This window comes from Pleuronectes platessa, chromosome 8, assembly GCF_947347685.1.
Source record: "Pleuronectes platessa chromosome 8, fPlePla1.1, whole genome shotgun sequence".
NCBI lineage: Eukaryota > Metazoa > Chordata > Actinopteri > Pleuronectiformes > Pleuronectidae > Pleuronectes > Pleuronectes platessa.
Window position 1 is genome coordinate 19,096,086 of NC_070633.1, and position 18,656 is coordinate 19,114,741.

At 44.4% G+C, this 18,656-nt stretch overlaps 3 protein-coding genes across 5 annotated transcripts in view; 1 reads left to right on the forward strand and 2 right to left on the reverse strand.

Annotated features, from left to right (window-relative positions):
• The first annotated feature begins 1,775 nt into the window (after window positions 1-1,775).
• On the forward strand, window positions 1,776-10,690 carry LOC128445613 (soluble guanylate cyclase 88E). Its single transcript, XM_053428362.1, has 18 exons — window positions 1,776-1,895; window positions 2,058-2,198; window positions 2,940-3,079; window positions 3,238-3,372; window positions 4,290-4,413; window positions 4,499-4,618; window positions 4,745-4,767; window positions 4,936-4,974; window positions 6,583-6,651; window positions 7,171-7,300; window positions 7,499-7,645; window positions 8,646-8,792; window positions 8,882-9,038; window positions 9,120-9,229; window positions 9,372-9,461; window positions 10,070-10,216; window positions 10,309-10,446; window positions 10,538-10,690. The coding sequence occupies exons 1-18, from the start codon at window positions 1,776-1,778 to the stop codon at window positions 10,688-10,690; spliced, it is 2,130 nt and encodes a 709-aa protein (XP_053284337.1).
• A 3,286-nt stretch (window positions 10,691-13,976) lies between these two features.
• arl3l1 (ADP ribosylation factor like GTPase 3, like 1) lies at window positions 13,977-16,986 on the reverse strand. Its single transcript, XM_053428453.1, has 5 exons — window positions 16,745-16,986; window positions 15,719-15,835; window positions 14,922-14,972; window positions 14,651-14,836; window positions 13,977-14,460 (listed from the first exon to the last, which is right to left on the reverse strand). The coding sequence occupies exons 1-5, from the start codon at window positions 16,907-16,909 to the stop codon at window positions 14,413-14,415; spliced, it is 567 nt and encodes a 188-aa protein (XP_053284428.1). The 5' UTR covers window positions 16,910-16,986; the 3' UTR covers window positions 13,977-14,412.
• A 1,609-nt stretch (window positions 16,987-18,595) lies between these two features.
• LOC128445683 (uncharacterized) overlaps window positions 18,596-18,656 on the reverse strand; it is a 7,783-nt gene continuing 7,722 nt past the window's right edge. For all 3 annotated transcript variants that reach the window (XM_053428464.1, XM_053428463.1, XM_053428462.1), the window contains one exon: window positions 18,596-18,656. This exon is cut by the window's right edge and continues 113 nt beyond it. The gene's annotated coding sequence lies outside the window, so the exon portion shown is untranslated.

Genomic DNA, 18,656 nt, shown 5'->3' on the forward strand with positions numbered 1-18,656 from the left:
AAAATAAAAATCTGATCCCCTCTTCGTGTGAGTGTGTGTGTGTGAGTGCATCACAGCAGCTGTTGTCCAGACAGTGACAGCCATATGAGAGGCCAAGCATCCGACCTGCCCACGGCAAACATAGGCACATAAACACATTTTCTATTTTCTCTCTTTCTTTACACCCGTTAAAGCCTCAGTAACCCCGTTGCTATATATTAGCTGCTCATGATAGGTTTCCCACACACAGACAGTTTTACAGGGGAAGCTGTAAAATTGATGAGGTTACTGCAATCAGAGTTTGTGCTGCTGTCTTCCAGTGTGGGGTCAAAGGTTAAACTCTAACATTTTTTGATGGTGAGACTTCTGGCGTCCATTTGGTTTGCACGGCCATGAGTGACGAGCGATCAACATACCTTTCAGTTATTTATGAGTTTAAAAGGACTCAATGACAGTAAAATATTCATACCTCTGCCGAGAGGTTATGTTTTCACCCGGCTGTTTGTTTGATTGATTGCAAGTAAGATTAAAAACTAATGGACGGATTACCACAAATCTCTTTGGAGCGATGGCATAAGGAAAAAAAGTATTTAATTCTTTAGCAGAGCGGAAATCATGTAAGAGTTTATTTGCATGTAGGGAAGGGAAGTGAAATCTGAGCTGGGATCCGATAATACAGGGCTTATAAGTGTGTGCAGCTTGATTGGATTTAATGCAACTATTAGGCCTTGGTGGAAATATGCACTACACAGTTTCCATTTTGTTTTCATTTATTAATGCTCTGAACCTACAGCTGCGATTCTCCATGAAGTGATGCCCTTTAACTGTGGATGTGGTTGCCCTTTTGGAACTCGACTTAGTCTTTCTCGAGCAGCTTTTTCCCCCACAAATTGATTCATTGAGCTCAGCAGGAGCCGGGGGGGCCAAAAACATTTTCTTTATCCCTGTCGAGATTGGTTATCGATTTTGCACCTGCCCTGCTCCACAATGTCACTATCCCCCCGTGGGAAGCCTCCCAGCCTCTGACACAAAATGTGGAGTCATCCTGAGTCACGGAAAATCATCTGCACACACGCGGTGGAAGCTGAGCAGCCGCTGCGCTTTAAGAGTTTCTTCAAGTGTCTTTGTTTAGTCGTTGAAAAGCTATTTTGGTTCATAACAAGAAACCACATTTAGTTGGCAGCCTTCTTTTAACAAATAAAACATCAGCTCTGTGAGTCTCAGTGATAAGGGTCAATCTCTTATTTCCACTTTAATCGGATAACAATTCATCATAGAGGGAGTTATTATGAAAAGTGTTTGATTTTGAGTCTTTCTGTCGAGGAGAAGAGTGATTTGAAAAAAAAGGACAAATTCTCATGACCGGAGTCATCTGTGTTTGAGAGGTGGCCTCTGCAGTGTGTTTGTGTCACATGGAGAGGGGGGGCACGGCCACCAGGCGCTGACAGCTGACACCAGAACAATGGAGGCCCGTTCAGACACAAGGGCTTGGGTAATTAGGCACCTGTAAAACAGTCTGTTCCACTCGCCTTCAGATGAAACCTTACTTGGCTGGCTAATCTGAGCAAGCCCGCAAACTACCCAGGTCGCGGTGAGAGCAGGATAAGGCAATTTTTTTTTTAAATATGGAGCTGAACCCTGAATTAAAGTTCAGCTTGCAGCCCTGGAGGAGTCATCATCAGTCTGAATTTCTTTGATTTGCTTGCAGGTGCCTTTGGGAGGATCGCTGCGAGTCAGTCAGTCGGGGAGAGCTGTCTTCACGGTGCTCACTTTGAGCTTCAACCCAGCGAGACATAATGTACGGGCTGCTGTGCGAGAGTCTTCACGACTTCATCAAGGAGTCGTACGGAGATGATGTGTGGAAGCTGGTCAGGGAGAGAGCAGATGTCAGGCTGCACTCCTTTGTCACCCACCAGGTACAATGTGCTCCTGAAGTGAATAATACTACGTGATACTGCTATAATAATGTGTGTTTACAGGGACATGTGCCACTCTGGCTGGTGTTCAGCTTCACACTCTTGATGTCACAAGAAAATCAAGGTTTCTGAGTGAAAATGTCTGCCCACGTGTATCTGCAGGTGTATAGCGAGAGCGTGATACCCCGTATCGCGAAGGCAGCCAGTGGAGTGACAGGGACGCCCTACAATGAGCTGATGAACTCCTGGGGTGTCTATTTCCTGGGCTTTGTGGGGAAGTACGGCTATGACAGGATCCTCAAGGTGAGGAAAGATCTCAAAACTCTGTCTTCTGGTGGATGTGATGTGTGAGAGAATGATCAAGTACACAGTGAGACCACTGCATGTATCTTCAGTACTGTCGTTTTGATAATGAAACATTTAGTTTTACTTATATATACTTATACTTATATCTCTTATTGTGCCTTATTTTTGCGTTGCTGACATTTCAAAACAAAGTCGCTTAGCTCAGAGATAAGAGATTATTGTGAGCGATGTTTCTCGTCTTAAACATGAAGTCCTGAGACAATTGAAGACCGAAAATCCTACCTCTGTACAAATAAGTAGACAATTATGATGGGTCAAAAAAATGTAAAAGCTTCATAGTGAGAGGTTATCAGTTGATTCATGTAGACACTCATTGGCGATGTGCCTCAAAAGGTAGAGAATCAGCAGGTTGTTGGTTCGATCCCCGGCTCCACCAGTCTGCTTTGCAAAGTGTCCTTGAGCAAGATACTGAAACTGATGGTGTATCATTGTGTGTGATAGATAAAAGCGCTGCATAAACTGTGTATGTGAATGGGTGAATGTTACTTGTGCTGTAAAGGGCTTTGAGTGGTCGATAAGACTGGAAAAGTGATATCAAAATACAGTTCATTTACCATTTCATTATTAGACTTTCTGTCCAGCCCTTATTGTTTTGTTCTCTAACATCATAATATTGTTTTCAGTGATTTACAGTTTTTCCCTTTCATGAAGAATGACATCCCGTGTCTGTACCCTCAGGTGTTGGGTCGCCATGTACGTGACTTTGTCAACGGCCTCGACAACCTCCATGAATACCTGCGCTTCAGCTACCCCAAGGTGCAGCCCCCGACCTTCTTCTGCCAGGAGGAGTCTGCTACTGGAGTCACCCTGCACTACAGGTCTGAGACAATGAGGAAGAGGAGGGCCGAGGGTTGGAGTGGGTCAGATTGATGGGCAATCAGACATTACATGTAACAATAGAAGAACAGAGCAGAAAATAGAGAAAGCTGTGCCAGGGTCCTTTTTTCGAAAGATGTTGTTCCTCTCTGATCTGCAGGAGTAAGCGTAAAGGCTACCTGCACTATGCCATGGGTCAGCTGAGGCAGATGGGGAAGCAGTTCTACGACACCGACATCCAAGTGGAGGTGATGTCTGAGCAGATTGTCGGAGACTACTCCCACGTCACCATGAGGTACGCACACACACACACACACACACACACACACAAACACACACACACACACACACACACAAACACACACACACGCAAGCTTTTTATACCCATTGGTGAAAAGTAATCATGTATAAGTACTATAGTACAGTATTAAGGTACTTCATTTGTATACCTTGGTTCATTAATCTTCATACTTTTCCTCCATTACATTTAGGAAGAAGATTTTTACTTCCTACATTTATTTGGCAGCGAATGTAACTTACAGATCTGGATTCTACATTAAAACATTAGACGGTCACTCAGTGGAGCGCAGACCTCCGCCAAGGCCCAACAGTCCCCTTAAATCCAACCAAGCTGCAACAACTTTCACACAGTTGTAGATATCAGCTCACAAAATGTGCCTGATTCATTTCACCAAGAATTATTCTCTGGAGAAAAAGGAAAACATTTAACAAATCTCACACTTAAGCATATTGATCTGATCCAGGTCCACAACAGAATTCAATGACGTTGGAACCAGAGGTTACCAAACTCTTTGGTTATATATATATATATATATACAATAATTAGTGTCTGCTTATCAGGTTTTGGTGTGTATGAGTTGTTTGCTGGGAATACTCCCTCCAACAATTTTGTATGGTTTTGTTTAAATAACTGTTCGGACCTAAAAATGAGAAATTAAAAAATGAGAACTAAAATGTGCAAAGATTTGTCTCATAGCCCCTGAGATCTGTTGTATCTTGTGACCGACCCCTACAGACTACAGATACAAAAACTGTGTGCTGCAGCGGCTGTGGCTGAGGGGGTTGAGCCATGTACAGTTAAAACTAACTGTCCTCAGAACAGTAAACTGTACTATCAGTACTATCAACCTTAATGACGTGTAAACACACTTTATACTCCACTTTAAAATACTGATCCATGTTTCCATGCAGGCTGAACTTTGACAACTCAGCCTACCGCTACATCATGAAGGAGGATGAGGAAGAGCAGGAGATTTTGCCCATTACCTCAGACTTCTTCTTTGAGGTCTTCCCCTTCAATATTGTCTTCAGACAGGTAATCTTCCCTCAGCCTCCCAAGGGGAATTAATGAACAACGCAAAGTGTTAAGTGATTGAACGGTCAGCCCCTCTCTTCTCCAGGACATGGTGGTGCACAACGTGGGCTCGGGCCTGTCTACTGTCTTCCCTGATCTGGATGGGAAGAAAATCACAGACGCCTTCTTGCTCGCTCGCCCCCTAGTGGAGTTCAACTGGAACATGGTCAGACATCCCACGTCCACATTTCAGACAACTTTTTCAGCCACTTTCAGATTAAACTTTCCTCAATGCATCTTAAAATACTGCCTTGAAACAGGTGAGGATACTGACTTTGTAATCTGCACACAGATCATCTCCCACCCCAACAACGGGTTTGAGATCATGTCCAAGGAGCCAGTGAAGAGAGAGAGGAACCTTCACAACCGAGTCCAAAGTAAGAGTGGGGTAACATTTTGCAGGGCTGTGAGTGTGAGCGTATGTGTGTGTGTGTGTGTGTGTGTGTGTGTCTGGTGGACGAGCACTCACAGACGTGTGGTCAGATCAATTTCGAAGCAGTCAGACACAAAAACCCAGCTCAATTTAACTTTCACTAATTTAAAAAAAAAGAGCAGGTTTGTGGTAATTGGATGTATCTTCTCCCCCAAGAGCTTGAGCATTAACATTTAACTTTGAAAACGCAGCTGAATTAAAGTGGTGAGTTAAGTCTCACAGTTGCTGAAAATTGAATTGTTTGATGTCTTGATTCAACCTAAATTGATTGAATTTAGCGGAACAGATCTCTGCCCTGCTTGTGACGGGTGGAGGGGGTGAATATATATGTTTGTGGCTCTGACAGTCGACCTTGTTTTTCCTCAGATACTGATTATGAAAATGCCAATCGTACCGCTGACGTCGATGTGGAGCTCATGGCTTTCCAGTCCATCATTGGAGATGATTACAAAGGTCATGACCTAGAGAAATGGTCATAGACCATAGAAAGACATAAGCATTGAAATTGTCGGGCTTTCTAATCACAAAATGAGACTAAATAATAGACACAGACACACTTGTGGCTGTGATGCACCTTGACATTGGTGGCCACCTGCCAATAAACCGCACAAAGAAGAAGAAATACAAAGCAATCTCACTTTAAAGGAACAGTTTAAAGATGGAAATATTCAATTTTATGTTGAAAGTTGTTGACTTGAGGAGATTATGCTGAGGACTTTCATGTTTGTGTGCTCTATGATGCTGGTGCCAGCGCAGCTTAAAAACTTTAGTTTGCGTCATTGAGCAATAAGCTAGTGTGGCTCTGTCCAAAAATGAAACTACTACCACATCTTTAAGTTCCCTAGTTCATCTTCTGTATCTTATTTGTTTAACTTCTGCAAAATATTAAATGAAAATAATGTTATAGATGATTCTTTTTGCTGTTGGCAACAAGCAGAGACTCCAGGAAGTCACTGCTTCCACACATAGGCTGTATATAAAGATGAATATGACGGCGCTCCAAAAGTGAAGCCAAATCATCTTGATCGCCCCCCAGTGTCTGGCTGCAGTATAGGCTGTAAACCCTACCTCCTCCTTGTTAGCGGATTAGACTTGGATGTGATGTATTTTTATTTGTTGATTTCTCTGTTAGGTGTGTTTTTATTAGTAGTAATTTGATGCTATATAAAAAGTCATCATTGACAGCTGAGACTGACTCACGATTGGTCGGGACTCCACTAGCACCCTAGGTCCAAATTACCTAAAGAGCCCAAGATGGCGGCACACACGTCTAGCATATTTTGGCTTTATCTCTGTACAATGGGAGGAACTGGAGATGCCTTGTCCATCTTTATATACAGTCAATGTTTTCTCCCCTATAACCTCCTGAAAGCCAGAAGAGGCTTCATTATGCTTAGCTACACACATTAGCTGCTGGCTAGAGCTTCATATTAAACATAAAGATTCAAGTGTGGTATTGATTTTCTTGCCTAGCTGTTGGCAAGAAAGCAAAGAGCCCTATTTTGAACTTGCACTTTAAAAATGCTAAACTGCTGCTTCCATTCAGATGACATCTTTAACGCTGTTACAATTTACTCCTGAAGTTTAACCTCACACACCTCTCTGGATGTTTGTCTCTTCTTGGCCTTTGAATGTGCTCCTCTCTTAGACGGTAACAGCGCTAACGCGATGGAGAGCTGGGGTGATGGGACGCGCTGCCTGAAACTAAAAGGACAAATGAGATACATGCCAGAATGGGAGTCCATCATCTTCCTGGGAACTCCTGTGTAAGGCGTGCACGCACACACACACACACTCATGCACACACACAACACACTCTGCCATAGACACAGATCTTTAATAAAATGCTGCTGTTGAAAAGTAAAACATTCTAAAAAGCATCGAGAGCCAAACTGAATTACTGGACTGGAAATAAAAGCCCGGGCAGTGAATCAAATCAGGGCCCCATTCGAACAGCACTTTCCATGCATGAAATGAGCTGCTAATTAGTCTGTAATCAGACAGTGCAGCTCTTGTGAGCGTAATGGGAACCAATTTGCAAGAGTGTTTTCCACAGAGTACATTACCAAAACATTTCCCTCCTCATCTAAAACATTTTGTTTTTGCAAGTGAATGCCCTCATGCCGGCATCGACAAAACTTGCATGTTATTTAATGCAGAAAACATGAGATGGCTCTCAGAATTATAGCCTTTATATTCCCCCTTTTGTTGAATACTCTTATTTGCATTCAATCAATCACTGTAGCTTTTATTCAAATTGTCCCTGTGTGTATGTGTATGTGCAGGATGGAGAGTCTGAGTGCCATGTTCAGGACCGGCCTGTACATCAACGACCTGAGCATGCACGACTCCAGCAGAGACCTGGTGTTGGCGGGGACTCAGCAGTCAGAGGAGCTGAAGAGAGCTCTCATACAGGTGCCACGAGCCAAAGTGCAGCTGCATTTAATATCAGCTCACTTGTCACTCTGCTTTATGTAATGTGTCTCTGAAGCCCTTTTCTTTCAGTCCAGCCGCCCCACATCACCTTCCACCCGCAGACCTGAGGTGAAGGAAATAGACTCACACTTACAGTGTTTCTTTCTCTCTCCCTCTTCTTCCTCATGGTGAGCACAGGAGCAGAAGAAGTCCAGCAAGCTGGAGGAGAGTATGAAGATGTTGGATTATGAAATGAAGAAGACTGATGACCTTCTCTACAGGATGATTCCAAAGCCGGTGGCCAAGAGGCTCCGCAAAGGAGAGCCTGCTGTGAACACTTGTGAGGTCAGGATTGTAGATTGCGCCACATACAGGCCACAGTTCACTTTTGAATTTACACTGCAAGAGCCTATAACAACAGAAATAAGTATCACAGTTTTTTTTAATTTACTGCTATTTAAAACTAAAGTCAAAGAGTAAATACGTCCACCAAGGCTCAGAAGTCCACTTAAGAAACATCTAAATTCACTTGAAATTGACTTTTAATTGGATCTGCACCAAATGGCACACTGTCAATAATATCAGTCCTCTCCGTTGCCGGAGGGAACAATAGGTTTAAAGAAACATTGAGGGAAATAGGTTCATTAGGTTTCTTACAGTTAGATGAGATGATTGAAAACATATGAATGTACAGTAAACATACAGTAGCTAGTCAGCTTAGCCCTTTCGCATTGTATTTGCATCTTTATGTTAAACTCAGCTGACTGCCTGCCATAGCTTCATATTTATCCATGAGAGCCGTACCAATATTCTCACATAATTTCTCTGGGTTTTAATTTGATCCCAAGTGACTTTTTGTTGTTGTGAAATGAAGTTTGATAGAAGGATCATGCAGTACAGTGTAGACATCCAATATGGGCCAGTAGTTTGGGACCAAGCACAACACGACCTAGAGGTGAGCAATACAAAATTATGTCAAGATGTCGTGTCGCCCGATATCGATAATTAGAAAGATAAAAGTCACATTATTATTTATTTTAGGATTAGGGGCAGAACATTTTAAACATTGTATGAGTGTTATGTCTCTTCACTGGACTTTCACAATGCAAAAGCATAATATTGATGTATATTGACCTTGTTATAATAATATTGACGAAAATTCACATTCATATTTTTCTATCTTTTTTTTCTTCTATTCCTTACACTTTAGTATTGCATGCTACGTTTTACTTACTGATGCCTATTTTGCGATGGCTGCTGTACATATAACATTTATAACAAATTCAGCCATTCAATTGTGGGGCTTATAAAAGATGATCTTATCTTATCTTGTCTTTCCCCCCAGGTGTTCCCAGATGTGACCATTCTCTTCAGCGATGTTGTGGGTTTTACCCGCATTTGCAGCCACATCACCCCGATGCAGGTGGTCTCCATGCTCAACACCATGTACACGCTGTTTGACACGCTCAGCGAGAAGCACCGTGTCTTCAAGGTTGGCGTGTATATGTTTGTCCTCTGTGTAACTCAGTTCACACGTGTGTAGTGATCCCGTGTAAGAGCCGCCGCCGTGTTCCTCCCCAGGTCGAGACCATCGGAGATGCCTACATGGTGGTTGCTGGGGCTCCGGAGAAAACCAAGTACCACGCTCATAACATTTGTGACATGGCCCTCGACATGGTGCGCTCCATCGACCACCTGAAGGATCCCTCCAACGGCAACCACATACAGATTCGTGTTGGTGGGTAGAAAGTGTGTGAACTTGTAAGTGTGTTCATGTTCGTGTTTGACTGAGTGACCCAACCATCTGCTTGGTGCGCAGGGATCCACTCTGGCATGGTTGTGGCAGGTGTGGTGGGACATAAGATGCCACGTTACGGTCTGCACGGGGACACGGTCCACACCGCGTCCGCCATGGAGAGCAACGGCAAGGTACGGATGGGGACATTTGTGAAAGTAACATTGATGACACATGAGAGGCAAATAAAGGCTAAGTCAAGTCAGAATATCTACCTTTTATCGTTTGACCCTCTGAAGTGCTGAACCAGCTTTCTGTGATTGTTGTCTCAATCAGGAGATGCACATTCAGCTCACCAGCGCCACCTATGAGCACCTGAAAGGAAGCCACTTCATTTTCGAAAGGAGGGGCATCATCACCATCAAGGTCAAGGATCACAGCTGTCACCATCGCAACTTATTCAAATACCTTGTGTTTATCCTCAGTGTAGTATGTGTAACCTGTCAATGGCTGTGCTAAGGAGGTGTATTGTAAGTGTTAAGTGTGTGTCACCACTCAAAAGTAAATGCATGTTCTCTCCACACAACCTACGTGGGGCCCATCACTGAGGCTGTAATCTGTGTAAATGAAAGATTTGCATATCAGCACTCGCAGACAATAAACATTCCAGAGTGTGAAAAACATTGAAAATAAAACGCAGTGTTTTGGCTCTGGGGAGTCAGCACACTCAGTATTCAGAGCTGGTGTTTGGCAGCCCGCTTGTTGATTTGCCTTGTCTATGTTATCAGCGGGTCTGACTCTGAGGGTGCACAGTCGGTGATAAAGCAAAGTGACTCCCAGAGGTTTCTAAGGCAGCTGATTACAGGGGCCGATCTCAAGAGACCAATGGTGACTCACTTTTTATCAGGGAATTTCGACTAAAGGAAAAGTTGCCATCTGCCATTCCACCATCCTCCACGACAGCAATCGATGCGGTGTGAATATTTCGTGTGTGTCCGACGTTGACTTTTTCCCTCTGTTCGCTCCACTTTTAGGGGAATGTTGAAATCGAGACGTACTGGCTGAAAGGCAAGAGGGACAAGGACGGGAACGCTCAGGCCGCGTGTCCGCAGTTTGAGATTCAGACCATCAGCAAGGCCAACATCAAAGCCCCCGAGGCCAAACGAGCTGAGGAGGGAATGGTAAAGAAATCAGGCTGAGATGTGCTTGAATGGTTTTATTGCCTCTATCATCATTTCTGAATCCTCTCGTCTCCGTCTGTCTTTGCCTGCAGGTCTTTCCTCTGGTTGCGGGGGACGGCAAGGACGATGCCAAGTCTAGTCCCTCTCACCGCATCAAGATGGAGATTTCAGGCCATTCACCGGAGGAGAAGATGGAGGAGGGCCGCAAGGAGGAGATGTCCGGTCATAAGGTGGGAGGGAGTATATGTTGCTCTCCAGGATTTCTGTGCTATGCTGCCTTAATGGCTCATTTGATGATTCCCTGAACTGTGCCCTCCACAGGCCCACCACAAGGACGCTTTGCAGGACGGCCACAGGGACCCTCACCTGGAACGGAACTCGCCCGAGTCTGACGACCGAGACTCCATCGCGGAGTCCCACGCCAGCTCCTGCGACTCCCACTCCTCCAAGAGTGCCATGTGCTCCGTGTCGTGAACCCAAGCGGTGGCTAGCTAATGCTATCGCTAGTAATTCTACCACTTCTGAAGCGCTTTTTGTCCAACTCACTCAAAGCAGGGAACGTTAGGCCCAACACCAGATAGAAATGCAGGGATTTAGCTGTTATTGTTTGCCTTTTTTTCTGAGGCTTGTTTTTAAATTGGTGATTTCATGGCAACCTCTGTTTGACATGTTGTTTGTACATGGACTAGACCGTAAAGCTTTAGATCTCTAGTGGTTGTGTGTGGCGTTAATACTGCTAAGCGAAAATCATGCTCATTTAGCTTGGACACTGACACAAATCAGGGTTAACTTTGCACTGTGATTGTTTGGAGCAGCTGCCTCAGGGCCATCGCCACTGAAAGATTTTGCTGTGCACCCGTATTGTAATTTGTTTTAGCACCGAAAAAGTCTTCGCTGCCTAGTGGACACCAGCTTGGTAATTTCCTGCACTGTTTGTCCTGCTGTACCTCACAGGTTTGACATCGTGTTTTCATCCCGTGAGAAAAGAAGTCCCTCTCCTCCCTCTCCCTCCTAACGTCTGAATTCATTATTCTATCTCGGTCTCGTCAAATCCACGGCCCCGGCACAATGTAAACGCTTGTCAGCTCACTGGAAATAAAGAGAGATGACTGCTAGGCTGCCTTTGGTTCCGTTCGTTATTGTTTGTCTTGTCTTGTCACTCCGAGGCATTCGCGTCCATACTCACATTTACATTTGCATATGTTTTACATTTGTTTTTATTAAACACATTTCTCCATGGATCAGTGTACAGTATATACTGACATGATTCATTGTGTGTCATGATTTGCATGCGTGTGTTTACTCATCTTACTTGAACTCCAGTCAACTTTGCCTGGTAAAAGATACATGTCCTTTTGTTGAAGCTTTTGTGATCACCATAGTGTTCCTAGGTTAAAACAGGTTCATATAAATATCAAGTCAAGCCACACGGGCCGTAAGTGCTAAACCAAGAACAGCAACAATCCTAACATAAGGCAAATATGAGTTATCCTAGTCCAGATTCCCACTCAGACAACGTTCCCCACTGACTGGCCGTCTGATGAACTTCTCTTGAAGGTGGCGTCCTCACGGTCTGGGCTGCATCCGCCGGCTCTGTGTGAGTCTCTAGGTGACGGGCCGATGGAGCAGTGGAGGCAGAACGTGTATGCGAAGGCCAGAAGCAGCAGGAGGCAGACCACGCAAAAAATGACAGTGATCAGGATGGTGTGCACTTGCATGTGCAGCTCCTCCCACGGCAGCTGGGTGGTGGTGGTCAGAGCTCCGAGGTTCAATGATGTAGCATTGAAACTGGGCTGTGCAGTCACTGTGGGCAGGTGAGGCTTCATGGAGGTCAGGGGGGGGACTTCCGGCATGATGGTATGATGTGTGTCCTCTGTGGGTCGGGATTTTGTCTTGGTTTATCACATGTAGAAATTAATATTCATGTTAACACAGTCATGATATTAAAATTACGGTTTTGTCTCTTTCTCAACAATACAGTAATTAGCAATGTAAACCTTATTAAAACAATTCAAAAATATTCATTTTAGAAACACATTCTCCATACAGTATTTAAAAAAGCAGCTGGTTAATTGTCTTGATCAAAGATGAGCAGTCTTTTGTCAGCTCTGAATCGTTTGTTCTTACCTGGACTGAGTGGTTGCAGCGTCTCTTGATGAGCAGAGCTCAGGAGAAATGAGAGCAATGGAGGACCACAGAGAGAGGGGGGGCTGGACTGAATGAGAGAGGCTGCTTGACCACAAACAACAGGGAGCCATTGTTGCCATGGCAACAAATGCTGAAGGGCCACTAATATGAAACTGATATCATAAAGCCTCAAGACTGAGTTTTACAATACACACACGGAGATATCAGGGGGTTTGAAACAGGCGAAAGAGCAGTGACACACGTTCAGCTCTTTAACTACACAATGCATGGCCCGAACAGTGTGAGTCAAATCCAACATGAGCCTCAAAAGCATCAAATAAAATCTGTTAAATTGAGACGTGTCGAATCCCTTTTGTGTGACGAGCCCAGCCCCCCGTCTGCCCTCGGATCGAACAGGCTTTCCAATGCTGCCACCTGTTGGTTAACAACACTGAACAACACACGACAGAACACCAGCTCGTCTCAACACAGGCTCCTGAGCCGTCTGGTCCCTTTCAAACAGCCATAATGACGCTTTGGTACAACTTGTAATCCCCCCCCCCCCCCGCTGGGCCCCCCCATCAGGTGCTGATCCTGCTGAAATGTTTCAGGACTTGCTCCAACTTTCAGTCGCCATGGAGATGACTGAATTGCTGTGCTTATACTCAGTCGTTTTGCTAAAACTGAGCAAGAAGGACAGGAAGCTGTTACCCCCCCCCCCCCCCCAGCAAAACCATGAATAAATACCAGAGAAGACAAAAGAAAAATATATATTCATTGACAACATTTCCTGTGGAGTAGGAGAGTAAGAGCTGATTCCAGAGAATATTCAGTGGGTTAATTACAGCTCCACACAATAGAAACAAAAGACCCATTAAATCCAGCTGAAGCTGAGTAGAGCCAAAATGGCTGACCTGAGGATTGTTCCACAAGGTCTCTGTAAAGGACAAAAGTGGGAGGAGAGAGCAGAGGGCCTTCACGACCCGGTGACTTGGATCTGAAAGTCATGTGGACTGAGGAGGTCATCTCAAATCAGTCGCACAAACAATGTTTTATTTGAGGGATTTCTACCTCAGAGCTGATCCCAAAAAGCATTTTATCAGTATTTCATCTTCTCACAGCTGGACGTGAGAGTTTGAATATGTGAATATGTAACTAACTGTATCCTCTCTGCTGCAGGGACTGTGTGTTGTGTAACAGCTCCAGAATTAACATACAAAACAAACATTTTCAGTGAAAGTGTCCCTGCTGAAAATTAGTCAGCCTTCCTGCGTGTAATTTCCTGCACAGTTTGTTCTGCCGGGCCTGGAGGATTTGATATCTTGTTGTGCCACACAAGTGCATCGGCGCAGACTCTCATCTCTCTCTCTCTCTCTCTCGCACAGGGAAAGAGCTCGTGGTCACGGCGCGTAAATAAAGACAGATGACAGCTGAGCAGCGGCAGGTCAGCCTGTTGTTGTTCCTCACGTCACTCAGGGAAGCTCTGGCCTTTACAGACACTCTCGTGGGCTTGAGGAGACAATTTATTAAAACTGTGACTTAATCATTAATCTGCCTGCTCCTGTTGTTTCTGCAAGTTGGTTTGAGCATGCTCGGCAATCCTGATTACAACAACAAATGAAGCAAAGTAGCAGAAATGACGAGTTATTTTATTATAAATCTCAAACACATACTTTAAACTCACAATGAACGGATGTCTATGAAACTGATAAACCCTAAAAGTTAAACATGGCTACACACTCAGCTTGGTTTCCAGAAAGCACACAGATTCACCAGACAAGGGTCTTTAGGATCAAGGGAACAAACACATGTTTAGGGCCGAACAATGATGAGTCAGAGCTTCAGTCACTTATCTTAGCTAGAAATGTTACATTTAAATCAACTACATTCGCAATATTTTCATAAAAATTACACAAATCGTAAAAACAACGTCATTGTTCAGATCTGTGAGCGGAGCAGGATCTGTGATAGGTGCATTCATTTGAAACGAGGTGATACATCTTGATTCCCTTGAATGAAATGAGGAGATGTCGACTCTCGGTTTGACTGTGGTCAGTGTCGCCGCTGGTTCACTTCTTCCTGTTCAGGATGTTGTTGCAAATCCAGTTCATGCCATCCTGTTGGAGAAATGACAACAAAACTGGTCAAGTTGGATTCTTAACCAAATTCAATCTATTTAAAGATTGATAGTAAACTTCAGCAAGTCAAAGAGGACGTTGATACAATTCTAAAAGTTAGGTAGGCAGAGATCACATCTATACAGTAGTTTGGGTTCCATCTGAAGCAGGAAGCCTGCTGGGTACTGACCTGAACTCCCTCCCCGTTCACAGCAGAGCAGGCCTGGATCTGCCACTCGCGGTCCCGGTACGTGTGCAGGTTGAGTCCCTCGGCGATCTCGCTGGCTGGCGATGCTGTGGCCAGATCCTGCTTGTTGGCAAAGATGAGAACTGGAACACCCTTTAGATTCTCCTCCTCGGTGAGCTCAGACAGCTCCTGCAAACACGCAGACACACAAAGACATTTAATAAAGTCACTTACTTACAAGAAAACATGAATGTATTTGCTGTATTAATCTCACCAGGCCCGTCTCTTCAAACCGCTTCTTGTCTGCACTGTCAATAACATAAATCTGAAAGAGCAACACAACAGGGAAGTCAGACTCTTATTTACTACAAGTAAAGTCAAGATTGAAGTATTTGTTTTTTGGCCTCAACATTTTTCTGCAGGTTTGTAACTCTTAGGATGAAGCTGCTCCCTCAGTTGTAATAAAACTCCTTTTTACTAATAGAGCACACACCTCGTCACACACAGTCCCCATATGAAACCACATCTAGATTCACTGGGTTCAGATTTTTAAACAACTTGCAGACACACTGATTTCATCAAGATCCAAGAATTATTCTCTGAGAAATCAGGAAAAATTTGGGAGGAAAAAACCTCTCAATATGTTAGAGAAAGTATGAAGACAAATCTGCCCCCTGATCCGGATCTGCACCATGATTTAATCGGTGGGGTCATGTCCCACCCTTCGAAAACATTTTAAGGAAATTTGATGAGCAGTTTTTGCGTAATCAAACTAACAAACAAGCAAATGGACAGAAACCCAACCTCTTTTGTGGAGGAAAAAAAGAACAATAAAGTTAAAGTATATATTAAGAAAGTCTCTTAATCAAGATCATTTTACAGTGTTTAACTAGTCTCCTGTCGTGAGTAATTAATGTATCAGCTCTTTGTTCTGTAAAATGTCCCATCATGCCTCAGTGAGATGCCTGTCTATTGCTTCTATCGTGTTCTCTTTATATTCTCAATGACAACCAGCAGATTTGGAATAAAGATCTAAACACAGAATGAATTGATTTGACTGAGGCCACTCACCAACAGGTCTGTGTTTTCCAGATACTTTTTCCAGAAGGGCCGGATCTTCCTCTGTCCTCCGATGTCCCAAACGTTGAGTTTCATCCCATGAGAGGCGACGCTCTTTATGTTGAAGCCCTGAGGTGAAAACACAGAGCTGAAGTCACTGTGCTGCACACGGCACCCTCTTCAGGATAACACCGTGGACGACCTCGCAGTCGGTTATGAATTAGGACTTGAACACACGTGTTAAGTTAATCTCTGTTTGTTTGCTCTTAGCTGCACTCTCATTACGTATGAGCAGGAGTCCCAGTGTTTATATGGAGATGGTCACAGAGTTAATCTGTGTTTTTCATAACACAGCTTTCTGTTTCAGCTGGTGAGGTTGTGTAACAACTTATCCCGAGGGCCGTCCGAGGAGCAAATCTGAGGATAAGACTGGGAGGATCAAGTGCAGTGTATGTGTTGTGTATGTGTTGTGCATGTGTTGTGTATGTGTCAGGTCTGATTTAGCTTTGTGGAGACTATTGCCATGTTGCACGGGACTGCGTCCTCTCTGCCTGATGTCTGATGAGCTGTCACACTCAACCTGGCCCTGCCTCTGCTCCATGTCTTGTCTTGTGAGAGCATTAGATAATCATATCAGAGGTAGAAATATATTCAAAATTATATTTATTGTGGCACATGGAGGAACCCTATTACTTTTCTTACTCATATTCTTATTATTCTTAATTTCACTCTTCTTCTTATAAGAAATAAATTACATAATAACAATAATGAGAACAATAATTTGTATGTGCAGTACGTTTAACAATGCTCAAAAACACTATACTTTAAATTAAATTTTTCTAATAAAAAGCTAATAAAAGCAATTGACAATAATAACTAAATACACATCCCAAACCCACATCATGCTCAAAGATTAAAAGCACTCCTGAAAAGGTGGGTGTTTGAAGGCGGACAGTTCTGTGCAGATTTATTGTGTGACTTTCATGACGTCATGAGCTCCTGACGTGTGAGTGTGTGAGTGTGAACATGGCACCTCACCTGCGTTGGTGTGATGGTGTTCACGTCCTCAGAGGCCAGGCTCTTCAGCAGGGTGGTCTTGCCGGCGTTGTCCAGGCCCAGGAGCACTATCCTGACCTCCCGCTCAGTGGATCCCTTCAGCTTCTCAATGACAGAGAGTAAGCCCTGCAGGAGGGAAGCACCCATGCGCTCACTGATAGCATCTTTCAATACTTACAATACTTATCTCAGTGTGGAAATCAAACAAATATCATGACAGGCCGTTCATCATTGGATATTTCAAGTTTGTAATGTTTGGGTTTGGGAAATGAGAGCATGTGAGCGAGCGCCTGATGAAAATCCCCCTGACCTCTTTCCAATTTGAGGTCAAAGCTCCCCTTACACACCTATTGCTCCGCCCACCCAACGACCAATCTCCTGCCCTGATTTCTGGTGCTCCAGCTCGGCTGCCTCTGCTCATATCATATTTTATATAACAGTTCTCCATTTGTTGGGATTGGTCTGAGGCCAGGTTGCACAACTACAGGCTAAAGACGCACTGTAGATGTACAAATTTGATTCAAGGTGATGGATACTGCAGCGTATATGTGATTAACTGTAAATCAAATGGTATACGAGGGTCCTCTGAGGTGTATAATTATAGTTTTATACGGTATCAACATAACTAGAGAAATTGAAGAATTAAAAAATCCAACCATCATGGCTGAAAGCTGCATCTACAAAATGTCATTCTCTAAAACAGACTTCATATTTGCAGGGTCGCACCTCGTTAGAAATTCTCCCGCATCAAGTGGACAGTAAAGGTTTCATAAGTCCCCTTGCTCCAGATCAGGTGCTCTTACCTTTTGAGCTTCTCCCATGGTGGCGTGTGTCCTGTGGGTCGGCTGGAGGGCTGCAGCTACATTCTCCAGTGAGGCTCACTCAGGTGTGTAGGCTGCCCGGCTCGCCCAGGCACAACAGGTCCCAGCAGTCTCTCCTCTATTCCCTCTCCTACCTCAGTAAACTTGGGTGGGCTCAGTGCAACGGGTGTGAATGTGGTGGTAGTGTCCACCTGGGCGTCAATTGCTCCCCACTGTCGCCTTGGAGTTAGCAGGCAGGCAGAGGGGGAGGGTGGATGGGACTGGGATTAGGAGGCCAGAATTAGCCCTTGTCCATGCAAAGGCCACCCTGTCCACCCTCCCCCGCCCGCCTCCCTCTGCCCATCCCTCCATCTCAACTTTGCAGTGGCTTTACCTGGATTATCCCTTAGCCACCTGCTCTGGGAGGAAACTTAACAAACACTCCGTCCTGACACACTCTCAAACACAGATATCACGAGGAGGAAAAACACACCTCACACATTTCGCCGTACAGGCCGAGGGCAGACTGACAGTGTGAGCTTTAATGCATAAACTTCAGAGAGGATTATATCGCGCCGCTGAACCAGGGGAACTTTGCATTTCTGTTTTTCATAAGTCAACTTTCAAATCCCACGTCCATCCCTCTCCTGTAGAAGAGTGGAAAGCTTTATCGGCCCGTATATCCATTACACGGCAGCGCCCGCAAAGCTGCTCGGTGTCGTGTGCGCTCGTGTGAATGGAGCATTCAGCGGGATTAGTTTGAACAAGTCGGTCCTGTGTCTGGATTAAAACGTTTCTGGGCTCTTTCCCTCGACCGGAGAGGCTTGCTGGTCAGTGGGCGCGGCTAACATGAACGCTGTGTTATACAATGGATCCGCCCTGGACTGGAAACGGGCCCTACATAAGCTTTGACCTCACCTGATCACACACACACACACAAACACACACACACACACACACACACACACACACACACACACACACACACACACACACACACACACACACACAGAGTCACAGAGTTTGCCTCAAAGACAGGGATTAAAGAAGTTTTATTTCGATATGAAATACTATGATAGCAGATTGTGAAACAG